This window comes from Prionailurus bengalensis, chromosome D2, assembly GCF_016509475.1.
Source record: "Prionailurus bengalensis isolate Pbe53 chromosome D2, Fcat_Pben_1.1_paternal_pri, whole genome shotgun sequence".
NCBI classification, from domain to species: domain Eukaryota; kingdom Metazoa; phylum Chordata; class Mammalia; order Carnivora; family Felidae; genus Prionailurus; species Prionailurus bengalensis.
Window position 1 is genome coordinate 77,238,643 of NC_057351.1, and position 14,935 is coordinate 77,253,577.

Here is a 14,935-nt window from a genome sequence, read left to right on the forward strand (position 1 = left end):
AAGACAGAGGATGGAGAGATTGCCTCTCTCACCACGGAAGCATCCTCTCTTAATAAGTACTATTTCATACTCCAGCGTCTAAGCCAAGTCCACCCCCTATCCTACAATCCTGCCCAAACAGGGCAAGTACAAGTTTGCTTCTCCAATGCTGCTCCAGTTCTAGTGTTCCAGACAATAAAGCATATAGGAAACAGACTCTCAACTTCCCACCCTTCTGTTATTAAACTCTTCTCACATAAAGAACAATGTAAGGGTGCCTGGGTGGCTCATCGGTTGAGTGTCCGACCCTTGATTTTGGCTCAGGTCATGATCTCATGGTCCATGAGATCGAGCCCTGCGTTGGGCTTTGTGCTGACAGCTTGGAGCCTGCTTGGGATGGTCGCTCTCCCTCTCTGCCCCTCTTCCCCACTCATGCTCTCTCTCAAGATAAACATTAAAAAAAAAAATGGGGCGCCTGGGTGGCTCAGTCGGTTGAGCTTCCAACTTCGGCTCAGGTCATGATCTCACGGTCTGTGAGTTTGAGCCTCACGGCGGGCTCTGTGCTGACAGCTCTGAGCCTGGAGCCTGCTTCCGATTCTGTGTCCCCCTCTCTCTCTGACCCTCCCCTGTTCATGCTCTGTCTCTCTCTGTCTCAAAAATAAATAAACATTAAAAAAAAAAAAAAGAACAATAGAAATGGGAATTATGCTTTGAAAGCACACGTGAGCCCAGGGACACCTGGATGGCTCAGTCTTAAGGTTAAGTGTCCGACTTCAGTTCAGGTCATGATCTTGAGGTTCGTGGGTTTGAGCCCCGCGTCGGGCTCTGTGCGGACAGCTCAGAGCCTGGAGCCTGCTTCAGATTCTGTGTCTCCCTCTCTCTCTGCTCCTCCCCTGCTTGCGCGTGCTCTCTCTCTCTCTCTCTCAAAAATAAATAAACCTTAAAAGATAGATAAATAAAGTAACCTGTAAGCCCAGGAAAACTTTTTTCAAATGTCAAGTGCGGAAATGACCAATTATGATCATTACTGATTTTTCATTTTTTTTTTAAATATCCCTTCTGAAGGTTCCTACTTTTCAACTACTTAAAAATGGATTAACAAAAATGTAAGAAATAGAGCATTTTGGAAACCGGATTTTACCTTATAGCCTCCGATGCGATGCTCCTGCTTAAATTCCTTTCCGTTTTTCAGCCACCTCATAGTTGGTGTTGGATTCCCCCCAGCTGGACAGCGAAACTTGACTGTGTTGGCTGCAGGGACCGCGTGCAGCCGCTTTTCCATCTTTTCTGTGTTAGTCCAGTATGGCGCTCCTGTTGTGGAAAACAACGTTATAACGTACGGAAAGGGAGCGCTTCGTTTCCGTGACACGGGAGAGAATTTTACTTTGTATGTGAACGATCTGACATTTTCAAAATCTCTGGGTAATATTTCCATGAGGAGAAAACTGTTCTGAAGTCTAGCAGATGGCCTAGCAGAAGGTCCCTGGAGATGAACTTCTTGTTAGTTTCTCTTTCTTAAGGGGGGGGAAAAAGTGTTTGAGGTACCTTCTCTCCCTTGTTCTTAGTGCCAGAATATAAATTCATGTTGAATCATGCTTTTAAATGCTACTTTATATGGACAGCGACAACGCATACAACCGTAGCAGCTGAGTCCTCCAGAATGGATCCTTTTAGATCACCACACCTAGCAAACGATCGCATACACCCACAAGCAAGTTGTGCTCGAAGCCACGTCAACTTACCCACCGAAGCGTTAAAGGCTCAGCAAGGAGATAACTTACCATCCTAATAGGGTAAATCTTTCAGGGACGCAGCATCAACTTCGGAGCACTTTATGTGACAAATCAAAAAGCCCTCGCACTATGTTTTAATTTTTGTTTTTATTTTTTTATTAAAAATTTTTATTTATTTTTATATTTGAGAGAGAGAGAGAGAGAGAGAGAGAGAGAGCGCACAGGGGAGGGGCAGAGAGAGAAGGAGACACAGATTCGAAGGAGGCTCCAGGCCCCGAGCTGTCCGCACAGAGCCCGATGCGGGGCTCGAACTCACGAGCGGTGAGATCGTGACCTGAGTTGAAGTCGGACGCTCCACCGACTGAGCCACCCAGGCGCCCCTGTTGTTTTAATTTTTTAAATGGAGGAAAGAGTTTTTGGTGGTTGTGAATGCCATAATTCTACTACCATGTCTGAGCAGAGAAAAACTCACTAGGAGGCTACGGATTATATGTTATGTAAAATTCAGCCCTCTGAATGGCCCTCAAAGTCATGGATACAAACAAGCGACCCTTTAAACTCAAAAGAAGACACAACTTTTTAAGTTGCCAAATGAAGGGCATTTGATCTGAATCAGAACCACAGCGTCAATCCAGGATACCGCCATAATTCTTCATGCCGGCCAACAACAACGGCTACCGAGCACTGACTGAGTGCTTTGTGTTTACCAAACAGAGCTCTAAAAGCTCTTACGTGTTTAACCTATTAATCCTGACACCAATCCAATGAGAGGCATTATCACGATCCCTGTTTAGAGATGAAGAAAGTGAGGCACAGAAAAGCTACAAAGCTCGAGAGAGATACAGGCAGGTTTGAGCCAAGGCAGTCTGATTCCAGAATCTTTGCCCCTACTGTCCGTGGCTAGTTAAGAACCAGCTTCTCCAAGGGGTTGGAATCCATCCTTTTCAACCGCTCTGATGTTGAAGACCAAGAGTCCAGGATAGCCAGGCTGGCCCGAAGGCACACTGCCTTCTACATCACTGCCCAAAAGTTCCACTGAAACCTTGTACAGCTACTTCACGTCTCACACGTAAGTTTCTGTCTTCGCAAACTGGTAGCCAAAATTCTCCCGAAGCATCCATCCGCGGGGCCTCGGACATTCTAGAACATCCTAGAACACCGAAATTCTACGAGACTGATTCCTAACTGTGTTTACTGCTGCTGAGGGTTAGGCTGAGAAGGAACACACCCACTCCACAAACCAGAGGCAGAAGGGCCCAGGCAGGGGGTTGGTCTCTGACACAGATTTACAAGCCCCCTCCCTCTATTCTGTGGATGACACAGCTCGCTCCTAAGGGGTGACAACAAACCCCTTCACTTAGCCGGATTTTCGTGGCACAATTAGGAATCGGGGTAAACTACCTACCCCTGTTTGCCTCACCCTTGCTCTTGAAACCTGGCTATGAAAGGTGGAGCGGAGATTTCTTAACAAGGGCATGCTGTACCTTCTTTGTCCTTGTTTATCTAAGCGTCAAGGTGGTGGGATACAGACGGGAGTCTCCACGATGTGCCAAGAAGATGGTGCAAGCAAGGCAAAGCTGAGGTGGTCAGTCCTGCATGCCAGGGAAAGAAAGGCCTGAGGGTTGGGGCGGGGGTGGGGGGCAGGAGGGGAGAGCCAAGGGTAAAGAACGAGGCTCCACTCTTTCCTCTGAAATCAGCTGTATTTGCAATGAGTAGACAATTTGGTAGCCATGTGGCTTTGGGTGTCAAGTGCCCCTAAACACACCCAGTCTTCTGAGGGTTCACCAGGGAGTATCTGATTACCATTCATCACAAGACTCCCAGGGCCTGGCATACACTGGAACAATTTCAATAATCTTTCACTCTAAAAGCTTCTACTTAGAAAAATCCAGCCACAGCCACAGCCACTGAAAAGAAACCATTAAGAGCACAAAATAAATAATGAGCTTTGTTGCTACACAAAGACTTTTATAAATCTGACCTAAATGAAAAGCATACCTCATGCTGTCAGGTGTCCGTACTCATGTCATTTGTGTAAGTAAACACAATAGCCTATTCATACGAATTAGCTAAATATTAATGTAGTGACTCTTTGAGATAGCATCGATTACGGCTGAGCTGATCCTCTGGAATGTCTTTTCTTTTTTACAGAAAAGAAATCACCAGATACGTGCTTACATTCCATTAGGCATGATTTTTACGTTCCCTAAAATGTTAAAAAAAAAATAAGGGGGGGGGGAGGATTCCTAGTTTAAGGAACTAGGAATGTTGCTCTGTTCCTCTCTCACTGGGCTAAGCTGTCAGGGAGACCGTAACCCACGCAGGGATCACCCCAAACCACATGAGTCTGTACAGTCATGGCCTGTGGCAACAGCACACTGGCAACCAGCACCTTCGTCTTGGCACCTAAGGGATGATTTAAGGACAAGGGTGAAAGAATTTTGCTGGAATTTCTGGCAGGAAGCCACTTCCCTGGGGTAAAATTTCAATCGTCAAAACTGCACCTATAAAACCTGCTCGTGCGAAATAGACACACAGCCATGAGGCAGGGTTATGGGCACCATACTTGTCACCTGAAGTCACTGGGATCCCAGGTGGGCGGGGCACCGTAAAATCTTATCAACAAAGCAGAAACAGATCGCCTATGTGGCTATCACTGGAAACCCACATTTGCAACTTTCCCTTTTCCTGAATACCTGTAAATAGTGACTCCACAGAAAGGCCATCGAGCCAAGTTTTCAAGGTCCTCTGTTGGCAGCGATGGGCCACCCCAGTGCTCTGCCCAGTCCCACTCTGCGTGAGTGCTAACATCATACAGGACAACACCCTTCTGCGACTAGGCTTTTCTTTAAGATTTTGAGCTCATGAATTGTTTTAACGAGCATGACGTTAGAGGGGAGGGATTATTTTAGTATTTTATCATGGCTTCTCCTGAAAGAAACTAGTTTTACGTGAAGACGGGAGAACCTGGAAGGTCTAGAAAAATAATGGTACTGTAGGACTAGCCCCGTTGCGCTTCCTTCATCGGTGGCCTCATGTCTTCTGCAAACTCTATTTGTTATCTCCTGCCATTTTTGCAGTCTGGACACATGGAAATGCCAGCCACCATCCCCGCCCCCCACCCCAAGAACGACAATGCAGCTGGTGAGAGACCAGGACCAGGCTCCGAAGCAAGCTTTTCTACCTAAGGAGGCCTCTTTTCATACCATGGCTGGTGAACACGCAGAGGAGGAACTCACTTAACAAATTAACGATCTACAAAAGAGAACACGTAGTAGGTGCTCCGCACAAATGTTTCCTCAACAACTTTATAAAAGAGGAAAACTATAAGCCAAGTCTCCACCATGTTGTTTCAAAGAAGGGTCTGAGTATCCACTTAATGTATCTTCCCTAGCATAATCTTAGGGAGGCAGGAGGAGTGAGTTTCAAGTCAATTAACAGAAAAGGAACTGTGGAAATCTTGGATGGCATAAAAAAATGAAATATACTAAATTGGAAGTAAACAAGGTGACCTTCGTGACAGGTTCGTCCCGTCTGCTAGGACACTCTCAGACCTTCTGATGTAACATGTAGCTAAAGAATGATGCTGAGTCATTAAACAGTAAGAACAGTAAAACCCAGCCAAATTTAAAAAATAAGAAAAATCCATCGTAACGGGGCACCTACTCATTATCATTTTCTATACTGAAACAGTTATTGTATACCAGTGATGAGTCTAAGTAAATAGAATTATACTTTTAATTCAGCAGTAGTCTCTTAAGATGTGCTGGTTAAAAAGAGATGTATAACCCCACAAACACTTCCCTCAAAGTTCCTTCAACATACCACCTCCATCCCACAGCACAGACTGATCAAATTCCTTCACTGGGCTTGTCATTTACATATGTTTCCATCACCAAGGTGTCCCCATACTGAAATTTATTCCATTCGATGTCTGCTGACCAGTAAGAGTAGAGCATCTGAAGGGGACAGTGTAAGTCATCTTTAGCCTATGGAGTAGGCACTCAAGTGTTTATTACATGGATGGATGGATGGATGGAAGAATGTACCAGATGAACAAGTGTTAAAAGCTTGAGCTATAAAATGAGGGAGGTGAACTGAGTGTTCTGATAAGGGCCCTCCCTATTCTAACATTCTGTCCAGGTATTCCAGGCAGATATTGATTGTGTCAACAAATGGTAGGATTAGAGGGTTTCTATGATAACGTAATGAAAAAACATGGGCTGCCCCCACAGAAGCCCTTCCATGCCCCAGTATGTATCTCAATACAGATGGCTAAGGTCTATAGTCTCCTCTCTTTCTGAAATCAAAAAGAGAACACAGCCCAACAGTTTAAAGGAAAAACACAGAATCCTATTACCACTGTACCAAAAGGCCTCGGTGACCATCTGGTCCAACGGCTGACGTGATCAATGTCATCCAGAAAGGTTAAGTGATCTGATCAAGGCTGCATGGCCAAGGCCAGGCTGAGGCTAGACCCAGGACTCCAGCTCCCTGGGCTGTGCTCTTTCAACCACTCCAGGCTGCCCTTTGAACTCTCCCATGGTAATTAAGTCAAAAGTTCAAGATTTATGTGAGCTGTGGACGCTAATGACTGCCAACTGTATTTTTATTGATGCAAAAATAAAAAAACAGAGCCTGTTTCAGCTCCTAGATTAAGTCTCACAAACTCCCTAAAGCCCCACTAAGGCCTCTGTCTTAAGTCTATAATTAGGGCCTTTAAAAATATCACTAATCAGGACATTTGAATGCTTTGACCCTGACTGGGTGGGGGTGGGAAGAGGTCTCTGAGCTCAACCATACAGTAGACTGAGGTTTGTGTTTTCAGTTTTGCATAAGCTAAGAGAAAACAAATCCAACAAAATATGGAGATGTGAGTGAATGTGTGATTATGGGGGCGGCGGGTTTTATTTGAGAATCTCATTAAAAACAACACCTTGCCGATCGGTTGAAGCACTGATAAGAAACCCATTAAAGCAAACAGACAAATGACCCACCTTTGAAATGCCTGAGTCCACTGGGCGACCAGCTGCCCCGTGGGAGCTCCTAGGATCTGCCTTCAAAAGAAAACTCTCCAGTTGTTGGTTATGCTGGTTGCCCACACGGGAGGCCAAGAAAGAGATAATTCAATCCAACCTTCCAGATAGAACGCCATCCCTGGCTTTTGCGAAAAAAAAAACCACCCAAACCAATTTAGGATGAGGTTTCCACTACAAAGAAATGTCCAAAAAAAAAAAAAAAAGTTCAGGAAGCCTGTGTGCTTTGGGTTTTTTTTTGTTTGTTTGTTTTTTTATTATTGTTACTATAACTTTCAATTCCTGGAAACTGCATAACCCAACTAAGAAACCAACACATTTACCAACTTAGCTATAACCCCTACCAAGTAAAAGGCCCAATTAGACCAAAGGTAACTGACTATAAACTGTTATTATCAGCAGGTTAAGCAACGAAAGAAACATGGAATCCCAGGCCAAATCCCTTCATTTTCCCTAGCCAGTTCCAAAGACAATTGCCAACTGCCTTTCTCCCTGACACAGGAGTACGGGCACCTGCAGGTCTCAACAGGAATGAAAACCAAAATGGAAAATTGCCTTGTCTCTCTCCTCCTCACTCAAGAGAAAGAACCACTCTTGGAGCACAGATCTTGATAAAGCTGCCTCGCTATCAATTCCTTCTAGTTCAGCAGTCAACCTGAACTTTGTCAATCATGGTTTCCCAAGAAACTCTTCAGAAACATGAATCGCTGAAACACAAGCTTGAGGTAATAAAAATCACCTGGGAAAAAAAGGGACACGCAGGTCTACTCATCTGCTGCCAGATAACCCGTCAAGGTACCTCGTGCCGAGGGGAGGCAAGGGCTAATTAAGTTATGCTTTCCAATGCTGAAGTATAAACTCTGAAGCCTTCAAAACCTTCAACCTGGATGCATTTCAAAAATTAGCATTTGAAATTGCAACTTGCTGTCCGGAGAAAGTCTGTTTCACTAAAGGGCATATGCAAGAAGCATTATTTCCTGGCAGCTAGGCTTGTAATGACATCACAGAATTGTTCCGCTCAGGGAAACAGTCAAGCGCGGGTAAGGTGTGAGGTCATCAGTTAGTCAGCTGCTAAAATATGACCCGAGAATGCCCTTGACATCTGTGATGGAAGGGCTTGACTTAAAAGGCAAAAGCAAAGTCAGGTCAATCAAATCAGCCCATTGCAGGGATTTTCAAAGCATGTGCAACAGGATGTTAGTAAAGTGCTGTATTTTCAAAAGGGTCTTACGGTCAATGCGTTTGGAAAACCCTGGGAAAAGCCGAAATTAAACAGATGTTTTACTACAGAACGTTGGAGAGAACGTATTCTGCTGGGGCACCGGGTAAGTCTCTAAGAAAGGGTCAGAGAGTAAGAGGTATTTTTCAAACTCATTTCAAAATACAACTCATTCTTGGCACAGAGCCCTTGGACTAGGGTTCCACGGGATATACTTTGAGAAGCACCAGCTTCTTCTCTTAAGGTACAGGCCAGACCTGAGCATTACTCTGTTTGTAAAGCGCCAGTAAAAGATGTAGAGGAGGACTGTAATTCCAAAAAACATTCGCTCAGCATCGAGGCCAGTCCTTGCCTCCAGCAGTGGTCTACCAGGAAAGGCGGGTCTGAGATGCATCGTGATGCTGAGATGCGAGGGAATAGAACACGTGAAGCGATAAGGAAACCCCCTATGGGGGAGCCCACCTTTGAGCTGGGTCGTGTACCGATGGTGTAAGCGTTAAGGTCAACCCGAATACGGCAAAACAGCCCTCTAAAAATCAGACCAGACCTACTTTCATGGCCCATAGCCAACGATCCTGCCTTAATTTTGGACTTATTTTTGCCCCTGTATTGGACTGCCATGCTTTCTGTAGTCTGTACATACTTTCGGAACTCTACCAGGCAGATGAAAGCTTGCCTTCTCACAGCTAACCACCAAAATTAAAAAAAAAAAAAAAAAAAAAACAAAACTTAGGAAAGTCCAGAAATGTCACTGTCAGCACAGGGTCACCGGAGCATCATCTGTTAACTTGACCGAAGAGGAGCTTTCAAACACACCCCAGTGACGTCTCCAGACAATCAGAAGGCACCGAAGGAATCAGTCTGGACCCACGGGTGTTTTCCAGGTGCCTGAAAACGCATGGAATTCGGCGCTTCTATAATTTTTCCTATTAATCAGGTCAGGCATTTGACACTGGAGGTGGCAAAAAATTGTTTTAATGGCAACATCCCCTTCCCCGCCTTGCCAATTACCCCGGCCGTGGCATTCCTCTGTCCACACAGGCCACAGCTGCTTAATCTCCACTGCCCCAGACTGCACCTGTGAATCAGACCAGCCTAATCATGCTAACAGATGGCAGAGGCCAAGTAGCCAGCTAAGAGCTGCTATCACTTTAAATCGTGTCTAATGTTTCACAGGCACCAAACAGAGGCAGCTCCCGACAGCAGTGTCTCCCTGGTACAGCTAACACCAGCCCTTAATCACCACAGAGCACCCACTGCAGGGCAGACGTGGTGTCATTCGAGAGCTAATTACAAAGAACGCTGGCCACAGGGTGAAGGCATGGCATTCGTTAAGTGCGCTCCACTCCCTGGCCCGTCTGCGCAGGCACCGGGCGGTTGGGACCCGTGTTCGGGACGAAACCCTGGAGGTCCATGGCAGGTAATCCCTCGCAATCACCAGAAAGTTCACTCAGTTCACTCGGTCTACTTGTTACGTAACCCATACCTTGCTGTTACATTTTACGGCTTCCCAAGTATTCCTGGGAACAGGCTCTCAGACGTGGTTCTGTTCACCAGGACGAGGCAGGTTCCAGGCCGGCCAGCACAACCCGGGTGCTGCCAGATTTGGACATCCCACACGTGGGCCCCACCTGAGAGCCGTCCACAACAGTGCCGGCATCCTCCCTGCACCCCCACCCCCATATCGTCACCCTGGGGACTGGCAGGGGGGTGCCGTGATTCAACACGCCACGGGCCTGCGAGCGAATGGCGGCTTTGCCTTTTGCTCACCGAATCGTGAGTTTCCAATCAGGAAAACAGGAATAATAGCTCCCTCCACCTTATAGGGTCGTTGGGGGCACTGCCCGAGCCAGCAACCGGCACCGAACCTGCCCAAAGCCACACCTCCAAAGCAGGGTCATCCACTGCCTTCCCGGCCAGAGCCAAAGAACTAACAAGGAGTGATGTCTTCTGATGTCCCAGTGATGCATTATTAAAAAAATAACCATAATAACTTCCCAAGAAGGTTGGTACAAATCACAGCAGAAGACAGTTTCACTCACCCACAGTTTTATAAACAAGAGCGCACACGGCTCAAGGCAGATCTCAAGGTGTGAATCCCTAAGTCGGTGCTTTTCATTCTTCAGCGCACATGAGAATCATCCCCGGAGTTTCCAGTCCGGGGTCTGGGGTGGGGCTTTGGCCTTTTCCTTTCTAGTAAGTTCTTAGGCGATGCTGATGCTCGTGGTCCAGAACCCAAGCCTTCTCTTGCCAAAACAATGAAAACTATAAATGTCTCCCTTTTTGCCTAAGCTGCTAGGAGACTGGGACAAATGCAACTCCCCATTTGACACATTATCCCAGGTCCCTAACAGTATCCATTTTCTCTTCTTGTCTTCAAAAGCCCTGCCTATTTTCATAACTAACTTTATTATTTAAGCCTTGTAAGAGTTTATTAAACTAAAGTCCTTTTGAAAACATGCAGCATAGAACACCTAAGCAAAGAACGCCAGCAACTGATGTACAAGCACTTGGGGAACATTCAAGCCATGTTACTGGAAATATAACTAATGCTACATTTTATCTTTTGTATTGAACGCCGCGACCCACACTTTTCTGAGCGCCCTACAAACACAAACTTGTCTGATCCTCGTAACAACCCCACGGGATGTTATTATTCCCATTTTACAGTTGAAGAAGCCGAGGCAGAGAAGTTAAATTACTTGCCCAGGGTCACCCCCACTTAGAGGTGTCAGGGTAAGAGAGGCCGAGTTCCTCTTGACCCAGGTTCTCCCACGTGTCACTGCTCCGTGTTAACAGCCTTTGAAAAGCAAACAGTACTTGCTGGCTCCCTGCTCTGTCACTGTCTACAAAGCAAGGCCCCCTTCCCTTATTTCCTCTCAGCATGCAGCAATGTCTGAAAAGGTCACAGTTTCTCGAGGCGCCTGGAGGGCTCAGTGGGTTAAGCGTCCGACTTCGGCTTAGGTCGTGATCTCGCGGTCCGTGAGTTCGAGCCCCGCCTCGGGCTCTGTGCCGACAGCTCGGAGCCTGGAGCCTGCTTCGGATCCTGTGTCTCCCCCTCTCTCTGCCCCTCCTCCACTCACGCTCTGTCTCTCTATCTCTCAAAAATAAATACATGTTAAAAAAAAAAAAAGGCCCCAGTTTCTCAACCTCAGCCCTACTGACATTTTATACCAGATCCTTCTTTGTTAAGGGCTGTCCTGTACATTGCAGGATGTTTACTAGCAGTACCCCTCGCTTCTGCCCACTGGAGGTCACTGGCATTCTTCCTCCCCCTACTGAGACCACCAAGTGTTGCCCAATGTCCCCCAGGGGAGTCCGAAGCAGGAGAATCCGCCCCCCCCCCCCCCCCCCCGCCCCACGGCTGAGAACCACTGAGTTAAGCCAAGCACCATCAAAGGTTACAAAGAAGACCAGGGTGGTATGTGTTTTCTACTCGTATCACGCCTCCGAACAGTGAGAAACCGGAGAGAAAACGAAATTCGAGGACAGAAAACTGGGAACTGCTTTCGAGAAAGAGTGACTTGTGACACAATAAGAAAGGACAAACGGTAGAGAAGGGTACACAGGAACACTGGTTTATTCTCAGATTAGAAAGCCAGGAGAGGAGACACAGCAGAGGAAAGTCAAGGGCCGCAGGGCACAGCGTTCTGAAGAGTGGACAAGACGGCAGGTTAGAGTCCGGACTTCCCACCAGGCTCTGCTCTCTCGGGGACCTTCCGAGACGGCCATTACTTACTCTTGTTATTGTTCTCACTGACAAAATCCTCGGAGCCTTCCGTGTCGTCCTCATCATCTCCGGATGAGATGGCATCTGTATTCAAAAGAATATATCCATGGTTGTGTTTTTGCAAAGCAAAAGGCTGTAATCACGTACAACTTAGTCCTTCTGGACAGGGAATGCCACAACCCAGGAGCCCCCGCAAAAAGTCTGAGGTCTTGTTTAGCGAAGATGGCTTTAAGGGCTTCAATTTTCTCTCCGTGAGGACAGTTGGTCTGTATTAGGATTCCCAGTGCTTTCTGCTTTCACGTTTTTTTAAACATACTGTCAAGTTGGATATATTAAAACTGGATTTTAAGCTTCCAACAGTATTCAAGGCCCCGGCAAATTTGCTGATTGCGTTATTACCCAAAGATTCTTTCCAACACCACCTTTCAGTTGTCAGGATCCCCTTCAAGAAGGGAATTAGTCCCCGGCAGAATTTACTAACTTCTGAAAGTGAATCTTTAAACTTGGCCAGAAAGGGGACCTCCATCTAGTTCCCCCTCGCTGCATGGGAGAAAAATCAAGGAGAGAAACTCGAGTTTTAATAAAAGGAACCTGAAATCTTCCATATCAAACTGCAATCCTGTATTCTAACGGCCAAAGATGCAAACAGTATGGGGGGGGAGGGGCGGTGAGGAGATGTGTTTTCTACTTCTATAAAAGCATGCTGTCTTAAAAGAAAAATGCTACCTTGCACATGAGAATCCTGTCATTTTTAACGACCAGCCCCTCTGGCAGAGCCGGTCCCCGTGGAAGAACTTCAAAAACAGATCAATAACAAATTAGGGAGCTCTGTGCGTGGCATCCAATTAGCAGATCCCACTAGGAGTTCCCTTGTCCAGTACAATTTCACCCAGAAAACGGCTACAGAGAAGAGAGAGCAGAGGGCGCGCAGGCCGACTCACCTGTGACATTGACCATGAAGTAGACAGCCTCGCTGTCTACCGGCCTAGCCGCCGTGCAAGCATAGAGGCCGGAGTCTCTAGGCGTGGCACCTTTTATCTGCAAGTACTCCCCAATAAGCACTGTCCTATTGTTGGGCCCCAAGTGTACCCCATCCTTAGTCCAACTGATCATGGTGGCATCTCTCAACGGACAGCGCAATTCTAGCGACTCCCCGGGCGCGGCCACGTAAACTTCAGGTTGGGAGATTTGGTATTTGGTTGGCGGCTCTGCAGAAAGGTGGGAGAGAGAAGATGGAGACAGATGGGAAGGAGGAAAAGGAGAGAACGTCCAACAAAGGTCAGTGGCGGCCCGTTTATTCCTGGGAGAGGCGGTTCTTGGTCTGCAAAGGGCCCCGGCAGGCGTCGGCTTCCGCCTGCACCCAGGAAGCCGTGCACAGAGCAGACGGAGTGTCTGAGACATCGACCAGAGGAAGTGCCCAATAGAAGCGGCCCCACTTTGTCTCCACAAGCTGTAGGGCCGTAAACACACACCCAAAACCCAGCGTGGAAGGATAATGTAAGAAAACTTTGCAGTCTGTTACCAATCCAAAGCCTGCTTACAAGGGTCACACGTGGGGAATTCTATTCTTGTGGCATTTTTGATCTGTAAGGACGTGTGTTTTACAATTTTTTTATTCAATGCGACTGCATGGCTGTGTCTACACCTTTACACACACACACACACACACACACACACACACCCCATTTGCGCTAGACTTTGCCTGCTGTCACAATGCCGAGCTTCTTAAAATGAAATGCCCAAACTCAAGGGACGCTAATGGGGACTTGTACAAAACTCTCAGGCTCAGATCGCTTTGCTGGCCTGGAGACTTAATACTGCGCTGGGTAAGCTGGAACACGCTGTTTTTCTTAACACCAAAAAGGACAAAATGCCCCAGAAAGCCAAGAGGAGGTCTCCGTATCGTACCTAGACAGATCTGGAAATGAGGCAGCTGAGCACCTGACCCTCTGACACGTTCACAGCTGGGTCCCTCCCTGCCCACCAGCACCCACCGCACACCCTGCGCTCCAGCCTCCTTGGGGCCTTGGCCTTTAACCCCTTGAGAGGTACTCCTCCCTCCCTCGCCTCCCCGTTAACCCAACTCATCCTTCAAGGCCCAAATCATCCAGCTGGATACGAGCTTGCCATCGGTCCCCCGGGCCTGGGGGTGGAGCAGATCTCCCCTCCTCGTTCACCTGTCCGCCGAGCCAGCTTCTGGGGAAGCAGCACGTAGCTCACGGATGTGTCCTGTCGCCCAGGGGGACAGCAAAGATGTAGATGGAGGGCTCAGGTCTCCTCGGGTGTCCCTCTTGCCCCAGGCAACACACACATGGCAGGGGCCCGTGCTGAACGTGACTGCGGTCCCCAAATCCTCAGGGCAAGAGGGGACTCAGGCAACCTGTACAAGCACAGCGAGAGGGAGCCACAGGCCTCAAGGGGAGCACCCGGAGCCGCTGGCCGGGACCCACGAGGACCCATGAATGGGCTTTCATCCATCACAATGGGAACTGTGAATGGTACCCAGAGTCCCAGGCCCAGGAAACATCAAGCTTCCCAGCGCTGGGATAGCTCCAAATCTGGGCAGCATCACAAGGCAACTGTTTTGTCCTTCTGAGTGCAGTCTGGACAAATCTCCCACATGACAATGGAATAAAGTCACTCCGTGCCTTAGCCCCACTGCTGAAGGAACAGTGGGGACCGTGTGCATCTGGTTCTAGAAATCCTCACCACCACCACCAACAGCCAACATGGGAGGGCCAGGGCTCCCCAAAGGGGCACCTTCAAAGGCATACATGCCAAGAAGAGCCCAGACGTTGAACGGGACATAGAGAACCACCACCACAACAGCAACAACAACAACAACAAAATAGAAGAAGAAAATAAGAGTCTGACTTAACATGGACACACACACCCTGAAACGAGGGCAGAAAACCCCAATTCGCAGGTTACGCTTCCCGAGTAAGTTTTGTCTTTCTCACTCTACATCTACGAGACCCCTCCTACGGGCCGTGCTTTGTTCTAGATGCTCAGGGAGCAACAGGGAACAGTAAAATCCCTGCCTCACTGGTGGAACTTTAATTACGGTGGAGATGACCGACAATAAACAAAAAGCCTACAAAAAATACATAAAGTACGGGAGGCGGTCTTGTCAGGAAGCCAAATACAGCAAGACAGCGGTACAAACAAGACAGAGGGGGAGGGCTCTCTCTAGAGCAGGAGCTGGCAAACCACGGCCCCCGGGCCAAACCCAGCCATT

General features: G+C 47.6%; 1 protein-coding gene across 10 annotated transcripts in view; it reads right to left on the reverse strand.

Moving 5' to 3' along the window:
• Positions 1–14,935, reverse strand: part of FGFR2 (fibroblast growth factor receptor 2) — a 108,253-nt gene that overhangs the window by 66,767 nt on the left and 26,551 nt on the right. For 5 of the 10 annotated variants that reach the window (XM_043597718.1, XM_043597721.1, XM_043597719.1 and 2 more), the window contains exons 3-5: positions 12,639–12,905; positions 11,707–11,781; positions 1,121–1,290 (exon numbers count right to left, since the gene is read on the reverse strand). In XM_043597718.1, coding sequence (XP_043453653.1) covers positions 1,121–1,290; positions 11,707–11,781; positions 12,639–12,905 — 512 coding nt within the window. The remainder of the gene's footprint in view (positions 1–1,120; positions 1,291–11,706; positions 11,782–12,638; positions 12,906–14,935) is intronic. The other 5 variants (XM_043597727.1, XM_043597726.1, XM_043597725.1 and 2 more) reach the window with 2 other exon arrangements.